We start from the raw sequence: 14947 nt of genomic DNA on the forward strand, positions 1-14947 counted from the left end.
AACTGGTGTATAGTGATGCCACATTAATTATGCTTTGAAATGCTTTCACGTGCATAAAAAGAGCTATGTTCATTCAGAAAAAAAAGTGAGACCAAATTGTCCATGGTGCATACTGAAAAGCTGTCAAATTTTGTAGTCATTAACGTACCTGCTTTCCCGTTTTTCTGACTTGTATTCTATGGCTATCATTAAGAGCTTTAGCTTCGCAAACACCAGTCTGCAGGAAGAAAAGAAGTCAAGATTCAGTGCTTTTTCATGATTGTTATCATATATCTAGTATTGGTCAAAACATTTCAAAATTCCACATTTTGTGATGAAAAACGGACACATTTTTCATGAGATTTTTTTGCTAAAAACCTAACAAAATTCTCAACTGGCTGTAGATATAGCACTTATCAAGGCCTTTCCATTGTGAAGGTTAACAACAATCACCCTCATTCATATATCACTCTAGCAAGTTGACAGCACCAGCATAACTTTTATTAACTAGTAAAGGGCACAATACTCAAAACCAAACATGTGCTTGTTTTGTATTGCGGATATCAGGGGCCAAATTTTCAAATCTGTGTTGGAATTTAGCTATAGGACTCCTGTTGCCAGTACTGCACATTCATTAAACAACGTACTTTCCAGTATTAAAACCCTAAACAGAGAAGGATATATTAAAAAGTCAATATTTGCCAATTATTACCTCAGTTAGCAAAATTATCTCCTGTTCTAAATGTAGGGGGAAATGTGTGGAAAGGCAAATACTGACTTTTTAATGAACACCACTATAATTGTGAAAATCTGTGAAAGCCATTATTTACCAATACATTCCAGGAAGCACCAGGTTTACACCAGTGTGTCCCCACTGAGTCCAACACCCGATCAACTATCTTCCGAAATGCAGATAATATCAGAATTATAAAATAAAACATACGGAAAAACCAACTAAAATTCTTAGCTAGAAAGTATTTGTATTCCGTTTTCATCACTCAAATTTAAGTGAATACTATGTTACATGCCTCCTTATGCTATTAACTTGTGAAATGTGATTCATGTATTTTTCTTGGAGTATTTCTTTTATGTGTTTATACAGTTTAGAGAACTTCACCCTTTTATAATTATGTACTTAGGACAATGTAAAATGAACGTATTTAGTACACTATTCTTGTACAGTTAATGTGGAAAACATGGACAGTATACTAAGTAAACTAAGTGGACAAGGCGCTAAGTAAATAATTGTAAAACAATGGAGTTCTTTAGACTCCCACAAATCAAACCTGCAAACAGAAAGATGCAACATGAGGGGAGGCTACTAGACACTACATTACAGAGCCAGATTTTCCTGTCCATACTGCTTAAGCTGCATAAAGTGAACCACAAGCAGACAGAAAATTGCAGTAGAGAATTCCCCTTATATAGGGAGAATTTCTGACCAGCACAAAGCTGCAAGAGGTGGCTCTGCAGCTTCCTATGCTGGAACATCCCACTTCTCCCATTGTAAGTGAAGGAAATGTGTGTGTTGAGGTCGGAGAGGATGCTGGAGAAGCCATTCAAGAGCAAAGCTGTGTCCAATTCTCCACTGGTGTAAATTAAAACTCTGATTGGACACCACCCCAGCCCAGGAGCTTTAACTTATGCAGGGGCTAGGTGGCTGAGACAATAGCTCCTTGTCAGCTGGAAAGTGGCATAGTGTATTAGCATCAGTATACATTCACATTTACAGTACTTAATATTCAAATCAACTTGCATGGCTAAAAGTGTTTTTAAGCTGTGAAAATATTTTGTTACATGTACTTGCTTGTGCAATTCAATAACTGCCCAGGCAAATCTTACTGTCTGACCACTTCTGGAAACTTAGCCTGATGAGACTAACATAATGTATGTTGCTGGCTGCAAAATAATATCAGAAACAGAAAAATGCCATTTGTCACACAAAGGTCTTATACTAGCAATCACCTCAATAAAAGTGCTATAGCAAGAAGTTAGATCACTTTCCCTCCCAATAACGATTATGTAGAGATCCACAAAATTTGACAATGACATTTACAGGAAGCCTTAATCTTTTTTATTTTTATTTTTTTACTGCGAGCATCATCTGTTAACTACAGGAGTTTGAACACAGATGTTCATGAACAAAGGCTCTTAAGAAGCTGATTCCAACTGTTTCTACCTACCCAGAGGGAAATAAATTGCTCTTGCCATTAAATCAGCCCTCTTGACTGGTAAGGCTAGTAATTGGCATAAATTAGACATGGAAACCTGCTGTACTCTTTGTACATTAAAGTATTGGGATATGTATGGGTATGTGTATATGTATAAATATCTCCTATTTCTAAGGCACCTACTACCACAGTATCTGAGCAGTGGAACACAAAGATGTAATCTTTGTGAGCTATTAATATACACAGAGCATTAACATATACACAAAAGGTATTTTATATAACAAGCTATTGGATGGGAAAGGGTTTTTTCTCAAAGCCAGCTCTGGCCATTTACATTTTCTCCAAGCTACTTTTGACTAAGAACCAGATCCTACCCTCAGAAAAAATAAGAGCATCTCCCATTTACTTGTAACCAAAAATCCTGTCACAGTTATCAAAAGTATGTGCATTGAGATTTTATTTTCTTGTCTAATATTAATAACACATGAATAAATTTCCAATTGATAAATATATTTACAATAGTCTCTTAAATTAAATAAAGCATTTAGAAATGCTGGAATTATTTTGTATATATATTATTTTTGTTATTTGAAATTGATTGTACTCTGTGTGGATAATTCTGGATGTTAAAGTAGGTCTAGTGACTGCTGTTTTCCCTTTTATCACTTAACACAGGCATTTCCAAGTACTTTGTGTCCTTTAAGAATCTGATAAACAGAAATTTCAAATGCTTCTTTCCTGCTGGATAAAGACATCATCTGAAAATATTGTGAGTTCAGCAAGGCTTGTATAGTGGAGTGGAAATTACCACACTGCATACAATCCATGAAAAAATACTATGGACAGCTTATTAAATGCAGGGTCAGCAACCCACTATTTTATACTGACAGGGAGTATGGGAGTTTTCTGCTGTCCTCTGAATCAATGAACTGAGATCTGACATTCTGATTAGGGGCTCAAACCTATACGCTGAAGCACATTCTAGCTAGATCTAGCAAAGCACTTAAGCAGGTACTTCAAACATGTAAGTAGATCCACTGACTTCATGGAACTAATCACATGCCTAAAAGGTAAGCACCTGCTTAGGTGATTTATTGGATCACACCAGAGTTCTCAGCACCTTAAGACAGCTCTATGTGAGACATCTCATATTTCCAGCAAATGCAGAGGGTGGTGGATTTCTAGATGTTTATGCTTCAGTATGTGAGAGATACTGTACAGTATGTCATTAACTATATCATTTTTACTAATATCAAGCCAAATTATATGCCCTCCCTTCCACTTGTGAGTGGGAAGGGTCATAAAGAGCAGAACCTCCCTAAGTTCTGCTGAAAGAGAGCAGGAAATGAAGAGGCCCTGGGACAGGGGCACTCAGTTTCTCATCTATGGCAAATTTTGCAGGTGGAGTGAGGCAGGGGCATGGCCAATGAATGACTATGTGGAGCCACTTGTCAAAATCCACAATGCAAGGACAGTACAGGAGGCACAAACACTACTGCATCATTGAGGTTAGAGTAATCGCCATGGAGCAGCTCCACTGTTGTTCTGAAGCATAACTTTTTTTGTCGGGGGGGGGGGGAGGCGCAAGGGGGAGAAGAGGGTTATTCCATTAACTCAGTAATTTTTAATCATCAATAATACTTCATAATTATACAACCTTGTTCATCACATTATCACAAATTTGTTCAAAACATGCATTACTGAAGACTAAATGGGAAAAGTGATTAAACTGAGAATTATAAGAGGCAAAACAGAAATTTCCATGTATCCTGACAAGAGGTGAGGGGGAAACAAAAAACCCCAAACAAGGGACATAACATGAGGTGGATTACGAAATATGTAAGCCTATCTGTATTGACGTGTAGTCATACAAAATAGGGCTGCCCAGAGGGGGGGGGCAAGTGGGGCAATTTGCCCCAATCCCCGCAGGGGCCCCCATGAGAGTTTTTCAGGGCCCCTGGAGCGGGGCCCTTCACTCACTCCGGGGGCCCTGGAAAACTTGGTGTAGGGATATTAAAGAAGGTTTATATTAGACATGGTTTATATGAAAAATGACTTATTGTTAATTGATGCCTTATAACTAAAGGTTTATGTTAAAAGTAAATTTGTGATTCTAGCTTGCAAGCCACCAGCTGTGTCTGTGTGAACCCTGCTCAAAGAGATACTTGGTATAAAACTTGTTAAGCTCAAAGAAATACTTTGTATAAAACTTGTTAAACATTAATTAACTCTAAGTAAGCCAAAACAGTAGCTGTTATAGTGTATAAATAGAGACCCCCACCCTCTGTAAGTTTTCATCTCACTTTATCTTTGATTGTTAAAAGACAGAGAGTCTCACATAAATTGGTAACACCCCAAAAAGTAAAGAAACAGTGAAATAGATGTGATTAAGATAGAGAATGTATGTGACTGAATGGTTAGGGAGTCACCAGCCTGAAGAATTCAGTGTCGGCTGAAGAAGATGTCAAGTGGGATCAACCAGATGACCCCCGGAGGGCAAACTGGAATCCACCCACCACACCTCAAAGGAAGGAAAAACAAAACATCTAATAACATGGAGCTAGCCATCTGCTGATTGATTTAGCAACAGCAGAATTAAGCAACTCCTATGAACTAACATAGGGAAAAATCCCTATAAAACTGGACTCTAAAGAATAAGGACTTTGAGTCTATGGTTCTGCTGCCAGCCTCCAGGAGCATCAGATGCATCTGACACAGACTCGGCTCCATCCTCATGACCAAGATACCTGGCCAGTAACTTGGCATGAGCAACATCTAGGCTGGTAACTATAACATCTATACAGAACCTGAATGAATGATTGTGTGGATGAATATATGTGTGTGTGTGTGTGTATAAGGAATAAGTAGTAATAGAAACAAGTAGGAAAACATTGTCTTTTGTTTTGTTATGGTATTTACAATAAATGTGGCATCTTTGCCTTATCCCTCTTAATAAGATCCTGCTGGTTTTTATTATATTGGTACAACATTGGGGCCCCTGGAGCTTCTTCCGCTCCGGTTCTTCAGCAGCAATTCGGCAGCGGGTCCCGGAGCGGAAGGATTCCCCGCCACCGAATTACCACCGAAGCAGGGGCCCCCCGCCGCCGAAGACCCCAGGCCGCCTGAATCCTCTGGGCGGCCCTGATACAAAAGTCCTAAGACCTGATTCCCATGCATTTTACACTGGTGTAAACTGGTAGCAGTGCCACTGAAGTTACTGGAGTTACAACAAGGTAAATGAGAGGTGAATCAGTCTACTGGGGAGTTCAATATAATCTATTATACAGACCTTAGTTAATGGGGCATTAGCAGTTCCATGTCAAATTAGAATTTTAACTACAGTCTCAGCTGTGAGAGACACAGAGATGCCATATTTTCAAGGCACGTCTTCTGTCCTAATCCCTTCTGACCAATAAAATGAAACACAATTAGCTTTTATATTTTGCAAGTGATGAATAGCTGACTGAAAAAAAATACCCACTGACAGAGTCAGTGCATGGAAAATGTTGTTCATGTTCACAGCCAAAAAATGGAAGTATGCAACTTTTCATTTCCACAGCCTGAATCCAACAGATGATTTGGAGATAAAGTATTTGAAATTGGTCAAAATATTGTTCTACAAACAAAGTTGAATGGCTTCGCACAGCAACATTTTTAATGTAATTTAGCACTTCAGTTAATACTTTCCCTGATGTCTTGGGAGATAATATGCACACTCTCATTCCTTTCATGGCATTATTGCTAAAACTCATGATAATGCCAAATAGCTTCATCCCTGCAGGCTCACTGTAAGGACCACCTAGTAGAGGCCACTGTCCCTCACTCTTAAAAAGGTCTTCTGGCTCAGGGACATATACAACATAACCCAGCTATAATCATGCAATGGGAGCAGAAAACAGCTATCAGCACGAAAATGTGCAGTGACTGAGACAGCATATTTACAAAGGAAGCACTGATGGGTTCCTGAGGGACTGATTTGCAACCAGGGATCAGTTTGCACTCCGAGGATCACAGAGCACCTATCAGGTCCTGTTGTTCACATAACTAGCATCTGGCAGGGGAAACAGTCATTTTCCTGTTAGTTTCAATGATAGGAGCAGGAGGCCCACATTCTGTGGGCCTGATCCTGAACCCAATAAAATCAATGGAAGTCTTTTTGTTGGCTTCAGGGAGATTTGGATCATACTCCATCCCCATATAAAACCATTTTATGATAGTGGTGGTAAGCGATCCACAGAATGTGATCCCAAGTTGCCAAAGAACTAGCCTCTTTAAATCATAGAGAGTGGAAAGGGTTCATGGCCAGAAAGGGTCGCTATTTAAAGATATTAAAGATAAATGGGGGGGACTGAGCCATGATGATGAGAAAAGTGGGTGGCCTTGGAAGGTACCTTGCACACCCAGATGTAAATCTGAGTTCATTTTCATGAATGCTACACAAATAAGTGTGGAGAATCACATTTTCAAGACAACCCAAATCTGTGGCTATATTCAAGGGGTTCCACAAGTCATTGTAAATAAATATTTTAACAGTTTAAATTAAATCAGTGGTGGTTGGCAAGGACATGAGTAGGTGAGTAGAGGCATTTGCTGCCAGCAGTCATGAATCTGAGAAAAGGCTGTCATTTGGTGGGTGGTAAGAATGATGCCTGAACATTGCATAAAGCATATTTGGTGTCTAATCTGTCAGTACTATTAGTCAGAAAAGGGAATTTAAAAAAAATGACATTGTAGGGTTTCATATTCATTTTATCTCAATAATTTCCAGATCAAATATTAGCTCAGTTTACAAGTCAAAAGATTATTTTTTCTATCCACCAGCTCTGCAATGAAAATCACATTGTGTTCATTTGGCCTTTTTTCCATCAGCAACTATGATGGTTCTGCAGTCCAAATTTAGCTGACAGATTTGCTGGTGCATGAGACAGAAAAAACCCAACACACCCTTCCAGCTACTTGTGTAATTTTGTGTGGTTTCACACCCACAAAAATAAGTTAAAATTTGGTAGCTTTGAATGAGGGGAGGCAGGGTGCAAATCCAGGAAAATTTGAAATTGCAGAAAAATATTTGCATGCACCTTTGTGATGTGAAATCACTGAGTTTAACACAGCTTTAACCATGGGCAGGCAATGACAGTGTAGTATATTATCTATAAAAGTTATTATTCATTTGTATTAGTAATGTTTATATATTGCAATAATGCCTGTAGGCCACGACCAGGCTGAGCTCCATTGTGCTAGGCATTATACAAACATATTGTTATGACTGGGTGAAACCTTGTTATGAGTTGAGTTAAAACCCCATTAAGATTCGTAGGTGTGAACTCACCCTTCAATTAACATGACTGTAAACATATACCCACAGCTAAAACAAAAGGTGTGCGTGAACCCACCCAGGAGCTTTTGCTATGTATTGTTTTGAGTTGGTATGGATGGGCAGGGAGAAGAAGATCACACAGAAACTGAAGACAGGTCTACACTACAAACTTGCATTGGCTATGCTGATGCAGCTGAGCCACTGAAATGCTTCTGGTGAAGATGCCTGTAGCCGACAGGAGAGAACTCTGCTGCCAGCTTAATAACTCTACCTCTGCCAGAGGCGGTAGTTATGTTGGCAGGAGAAGCTCTCTCACGGACATAGCGCTGTCTACCCTGGAGGGGGATTAAGGTTGCTATAACTACATCACTTAGGAGTGTGGATTTTTCACATCACTGAGCAATGCAGTAATACCGAAGTAAGTGTGTAGTGTAGAACTGGCCTGAGGTTGGACACAGACTGAGGGAGAGGGACAGCCTTAAGGAGTAACTGAAAGCACAGTGGTTGACCCTGGAGAAAGGTTTTGGGTGTGGGGGGGTGTTGAGGCGCCTGCCCCACACTGGGCTCTAAGGAGTTAAGAGAGCTCTTGGGAGGCTGTGACCAATCAGAGAGGGTCTGGGAGGAGCAGCAAATCAGGGATGGGCTGGCCCATATAAGAAGGGCTGCAAAGCAGAGCAGCTTCAGTCACTCCCTGCACCTTGAGGAGGGAGTTGACTGGCTGCCTTGCAGGCTGAAGACAGCAAGCACCCTGGACAGATCAGTGCTGCAGGAAGAGATCTGGGGAGCCAAAGTCAACTCCTGGCAGGCTGCAGGGATCTGCAGGCAAGGGCAAAGAGGATGCTGGGACCACGGGGAAGTGACCAGGGAAATCTACTGAGTCAGAGGAGGCACCGCAAGCAGCTGCCATCTACAGAGTCCCTAGGCCGGGACCCGGAGTAGTGGGCAGACCTGGATTCCCACCCCGCCCCTGCCTCCACTAGCCACTGAGGAAGTGGCTGGACTAAGGCACTGTGATACTGTCCCCCAGAAGGGGGGAGCACAGAGTGCAGCACAGCCAGAGGGCTGTGTCATGAAGAGAATGCTGTGGTCCTGGGAGTGACATGGGTCCCTGGAGCATAAGTGACTGCGGCAAGACATCACCAGAAGAGGGTGCACCAGCTAGCAGAACTGATGCCTGGGACATCCAGCAGGGGGCATCGCAGTAGTGAGTCGCACCCTGTCACAGTGTACAAGCTGAAAACTGTTCTCTTGGTGCTGTAAGCAAAAGCAGTTTCCGGCTTTTTGATTCCTTCTGTGTTCAAACACACGGAACTTCATAGATTCCTTGTAAATAAACAAAATCATATAAAAAAATACTTGGCCATCACCAATTTCTACTTCCTACTGGAACACCCCTGGGAACCAAAATTTTGACAAGGCACTGTGGTTAAAAAGGAGCAACAAATAATAAATGACCGTCCCTGTCCCAAAGAATTTACAATCTGAGTTAACCATTTCCCTGCAAATGTGGTTGGTAAGTTTGGGGCTAAAAATGAAGGGAAATGTGGGGGAACCTAGAATCATAGATTATTAGGGTTGGAAGGGACCTCAGGAGGTCGTCTAGTCTAACCCCCTGCTCAAACCAGGACCAAATCCCAACTAAATCCCCAAATGGCCCCCCTCAAGGATTGAACTCGCAAACCACTGAGCTATCCCCTCCCCCCCACCATTCATATTTAGGTAAAGTAATAGGTTTCACAAACAGATGTAATATATTCAAAAAGGGAGAGTTCCATATATTGAATATCTGTCTTCCAAGACCTCTCATATTCTCAAATTGATTTATGGGGCTGTTGTTGCACAACTCTTCCTACCTTCAATTAAAGCAAGTAGGAGTGGAGTAGGTATATTGACTCAGGGCACAGCTGCTGGGAGAAGGCACAGCTCTATGATTCCACCTATTGGGAAGAGTTAGGCACTTAGGGTATGTCTACACTGCAAGCTGAGAGCATGCCTCTCAGCCCGGGTAGACAGACTCACGCTACCTTAGCTTAAGCCAGCGCATTAAAAATAGCTGTGTGGATGTTGTGGCACTGACGGGGGCTCAGGATAGCCCTCCAAGCTCAGATCAAAGGATTTGGGTGGATCTGAGCTTGATAGGCTGACCAGACAGCAAATGTGAAAAATCGGGACAGAGGGTGGGGGATAATAGGACCCTATATAATAAAAAGACCCCAAAATCAGGACTGTCCCTATAAAATCAGGACATCTGGTCACCCTAGAGCTTGAACTGAGCTAGCAAGAGTCTGTCTATTCCAGATGAGAGGCACATTCCCAGCTTCAATGAAGACATACCCATAGTGACTGTGCTGGTGATACAGGAACAGGCATTTTCAAACCGAGGTTGAATAAGCAATAGGTCAGGGACATGGGTGCTGTTTGCATGGTATGTACAGGGGCTGCCATTAACAGCACAGCATTTGGTCAGTGTTTCTTACCCCACAGTATCTGAGACACTGCAGTTAAGATAATTAAGACCCTAACTATAGGGACATACCACCATATGTCAGATACCCTGGTGCAGAAAGTACTGGAAAATGCTGACTTTTTAATGGCAATTTCTATGTATAGGCTCCAATCTTGTGAGAGAACTGAGAACTCACAGGACCCTTATGGCAAACAAGAAAAGTTGCGTTAAGAAATCTACTGAAGAGCAAAATGTTGGAGAATCCTACAGTTATGAATCTCTGTTTGTTCAAGTCTTGGGTTTTCCCTAGACTGAATAAAACTTATGTAGTAGCATCTGGCCACCATCTTTTAGCAGGTAAAGCCTCCACAATGAGTTATGAATACCCTCTCCTTCTGACTTGGAGGGTCCATTTACAGTAGTGGAAAAAGCTGGTGATGCTTCTAAAATGTTTAATGTCTTATCTCCATAGAAACTACTACTAATTCTTCACCCTTTTGCATCCAGTTCTCTGAACTGAGTGGCAGCCCATTTGTCACAGGGCACCTCTGTTGCTACCTGGTGAACCTCGCTGCCTAGACAGGTTGGACGGTTTTGCAGTCACAAATGCACACTCGGCTGTTTGTCTTTCACCAGGGTGTGCATTGATATCTCTCTGACATAACAATACCATGCAACAGGCTTAGAGCAAAGCCAGGCTTCCCTACAGCCCTCACTCCCCAGTCCAGGCTCACTCTCTGAGCTCCTCTGGAGCTGCCCCTTGCTTCCTGTTTCCTCTCCTTATAGTCTCCCCTATTACCTTGTTAATCCTGTGATTGTTACCCAGGTGCTCATAATCCCCACCAGAAAGTGTGGAATTGCCCTCAGCTGAGCCTGCAGCCTTCTCCAGGCTGTAGCAATGTCAGTGATCAGGGTGCTGCTAATAGCACCCTGTCACACCATCCACCAAGCATTCATGTTTCTGGTTTGCTGAAAATCCACCAGGCTAGTAATGAATACCAAGAGCCTACAAGGACAGCACATTGCATCCAGTTTCCGTGTTTTAAAATGTCATTGGCTGCATGCTGTTTAAGATCCCTGCATGATGAGAAAAAATGCTCTAAATGTCTCTATATTTTGCAGATAGTTGATTGTATTCAGAGTGTCCACCAATTCTTTTTCCTTTTCACAAACCAGTTTTAAGCACATTTTGGTGTCCTATGCATCATCTGAAATTGAACAGACACTTTTTACTGTAATGAAAATACTTATGTGCCAAGTGCAGTGATATACAACACTACATTCTAATTACCGCTATGCTTTAATTAACCTGAATTGAATAGTGTTATCATTATACTGCTGGTATATTTGAGTTATATCTTTTTCTTTAATTTAAACTAGAAAACACAGATAATTAAGCCTCTAGATAATCAAATGCCTGAGGAGAGCTCAAATGTTTTGGGATGTTCCTAAATCTCATTAAATAGCCTGTCTTTATTGATTATTCTACCTCGGTTGTATCGGTGTGTTGAATGAATGATAGCTCTATGCTGAATACATTCTCTGTTACCTTTTTCTAGGAACCATATGGAAACTTGACTGGGTTTGACAAAGGATTTTGCTTGGAGATTTTGTTCCTGTAACTTGGTTCATGTGGACAGTGCACATTAGGCTTCGCTCAATACCATGTAGAATGGTATCTTTTGTGATTTTCTGTTTAGTGCATTTGACATAGGGGAAGACATTTTCTGATACAATTTTCAGAGTAAACAAACACTAGCTATTAATAAGCCAGTCACATGCCATGGAAGCTAAGGGCTGGATTGTGAACTCCTTCCTCACACAAATCCTCATTGACTTGTGGCCTGGATTAGTTTAAATCTACATATGCTCAGAAATTATTTATGACCAAAGCTCCATCACTTGTTTATCATGCTGCTTCTCTCACTCACAGGTTATATTGTAAACTATGGTGATATTACTCCACATGAAAAGAAGCAATGATGTAAAAAGAATGTCACTCTACCTTACAGAGGAGAAAAGCAAGTGACTCCCTGGAAACCTGGCCCCTCCCACTCTCTCCTGGTCTCAACTGCAAGAATGGAGTTGTCATGAGATTTAGGTCTGAGAGTCATCATAGTCTACTGGATAAGGCCAGACTGGACTGGGACTCAGATACCCTGAGGATCTGTTAATGCTGATCTCTTATGTAAGCTTGGGCCAAGTCAGTCACAGAGAGGTGAAGTATCTCCTCTCCCACTCTATCTGTCTGGTCTAGTTAGACTGTAAATTCTTCAGGGCAAAGACTATGTGTTTGTACAGTGCCTAACACAGTGGGACCTCTTGATGTGACTCAAATAGAAAATATAATCATCATCATCAATAATAGAAATCTAATGGGCCTAAATTATTCAGGAAGTGTTTGGAGTGGATATGTCTATCATTGTGGCCTTGTGCACTTTCACTTCTTTCTGACAGAGCACTTCCTGGATAGATAAAAGGTTACTCAGTCCTCAGTAGGAGTAAGGCATAAGACTGTTCTACGGACTATGCATGGCTATTCAGTCCATGCCCCACATGTTCCCCTTTCATTGTCAGATAGATCTCTTTTTGCTGGCAGAAGTTATGTTTGTTCAAAGCGTTTTTCAGGCAGTTCTATGATGTGTTAAATGACTCTCTTCCTACAGTATATACAACTCCTTTACAGCTGACATTAATGAATAATTTTCTCGAGATTGGGCAAGAATCAAGAAGGTGACGCTGACAACCACCATCCAAAGAATGGGAACTGTTAGAAGAAACAATCGGACACCAGTTATGAATAAATAATTCCCTTTAAACGGATTGCTGATTCATTTTTTCAAACACACTTGGCATTTAGTCTTTCGTTTATGTTAACTTAGTTCTAAGTCTCTTCTGGAAACAGACATTAAAATGTTTGGAGTACTTCCATACAGTGATTGCTTTAATGTTTATTTTACTGGATCCCATCTGATGAGGCAATGATATTGGGATTGTAACAGAGTGGAAATGCCTCCTATGAAAACCTTTGATTTCACTTGAGAGCAGGCAAGGAATTTATGACAATTAATATATATCTACTTACTCACAAACTGCAGGGAAAGATAGACCCACAAAGGCACTAGATAGATATTCTGTATACATTTCATTTGAGACTCCTTCTAGATAGTATTTCTGCCACGTATCCTCCTCAATCTAAGAAAAAGAAACACAGATGAAGCATCGTGAATAAAAAATGCTTTCTGGAAAAATATAACCAGTGGATTTAACATGAATCAATTTTTAGTTAGTTGAATTTGGTAGCCCAGTTTGTTTTTGTTTGTTTTTTTGACAATTAATAATACTTGGTTAGCAGGGTTCCACTGAACACCAATAAACAATGCAAAGTAAAAATTAAGTACTGGTCTACTTGAATTTCTTTGGGATTTTGTGCAGGTACATTACAATAGTGGCTGAATTAAAGTTGTGGAAAGAGCTAGGCAAAAAAGTTCCTGATTTTGTTTTGTGAAAATTCTGCGAATATGTGGAAATATTTTATTATTTGACCATGTTTGTGTAAAGTTTCACTTGTTTTCAGAACATTTTAGTACTTGGCCAACATTTATCAATCATGATCATAATTTCTAATGCTTTTCTTTCCCCAACCCCCTCTTGCTGCTGCATCACGAACTGTCTGAACAACTAGATCAATAAAAAAATTTTAAAAGTGTGTCCATTGTTTTGGTGCTGCAGTGTGAGAGAAACTTTGATACTGCACAAAAGACCTTTTACTCTTTAGAGACAAGGTGCGTGAGGTAATGTCTTTTATTGGACCAACTTCTGTTGGTGAGAGAGACAAGCTTTTGAGCTACAGAGAGCTCTTCTTTAGGTCTGGGAAAAGTACTCTGTGTCTCAGCTAGGTGGAACAGATTTAGCATAAACAATCTATTCCACCTTGTATTTAGCTGTGACATTGTGGTTCCCTGTCCCAGACCTGAAGAAGAACTCTGTGTAACTTGAAAACTTGTCTCTTTCACCAACAAAAGTTGTTCCAATAAAAGATATTACCTCACCCTCCTTGGCTCTCTATTATTCTGGGATCAACACGGCTACAACAACATTGCAAACAACACTTTTATACTTGGACAGTTAAATAATAAAGATAGGCAGAGGTGCTATGGCCTGTGTCCAACAGTAGATTCTCCTAAGGAGCTCTTAGGAAGGTATGCCTTCAGGAATATTTGTAGAATTTTGGAGCCCAAATACAAAGTTACTCTCTGGTGGTGGTGGAGCATCCCTTCAAACTCTCTGTCCTTGCTGAAATCTCAGTAGCAGAACCCACAGTCTGACCCCACATATAACATTTGTTGGAAATGGCCTGCCATTCAAACTGAGGTTTGCCCACAGAAACTGAGAATGGGGACTACAGACATGGTTCCTCAAAGATGGTCCTGCAGCCTTTGGCCAAAATTGCATGCCTTCAGTGGAAGTTGCAGGGACTCAGCGCCTCTAAAATTCAGGTCCATATGGACCAGAGAGGTGAATCAGATAACTTGGGTCTTTTTTTTTGCACCTGGTGCGCCACCTCCTCATAGCTGTGTATGTAAATCATAGGTACCACTACCAAAATGTCTATTTGAATAGTTTATCACTTTCCATTAAAATATTAAAAGTTTCAATTACAATAGGACATCCCTTCATATAATTAGTCCTTTGACTATTAGCGAATTGTGTTATCAAAAACAGAGCCTTTCATGACTGCAAGAATTATACATATGACATATCATCAACACAGTAATAATGAACAGTGAGAACATATGCTCCTTGGGGGTGAGATTAATAAACTGTGACACAAGAGTAACCAAAATAACTTGCCAGCTACACCAGAGTAGGGGAAATGATATATGAAACATTTTTTTTGACATCGCAGCAAGTTACTATCACTAACCGGAGGATATGCAATTGCACAACACACAAGGAATTTCATGCCTTTTGAGAAATGGTGGATTTAAAACTGCTGATCCAACATGCATTTTTATAGATCATGGAAACATT

At 40.7% G+C, this 14947-nt stretch overlaps 1 protein-coding gene across 11 annotated transcripts in view; it reads right to left on the reverse strand.

Annotated features, from left to right (window-relative positions):
- KCNMA1 (potassium calcium-activated channel subfamily M alpha 1) overlaps window positions 1-14947 on the reverse strand; it is an 898917-nt gene that overhangs the window by 156790 nt on the left and 727180 nt on the right. For all 11 annotated transcript variants that reach the window (XM_045022993.1, XM_045022996.1, XM_045022994.1 and 8 more), the window contains exons 15-16: window positions 12999-13108; window positions 149-217 (exon numbers count right to left, since the gene is read on the reverse strand). In XM_045022993.1, the coding sequence (XP_044878928.1) occupies window positions 149-217; window positions 12999-13108 (179 nt within the window). The remainder of the gene's footprint in view (window positions 1-148; window positions 218-12998; window positions 13109-14947) is intronic.

The sequence above is a fragment of the Mauremys mutica genome, chromosome 7, assembly GCF_020497125.1.
Source record: "Mauremys mutica isolate MM-2020 ecotype Southern chromosome 7, ASM2049712v1, whole genome shotgun sequence".
Classification (NCBI taxonomy): Eukaryota; Metazoa; Chordata; order Testudines; family Geoemydidae; genus Mauremys; species Mauremys mutica.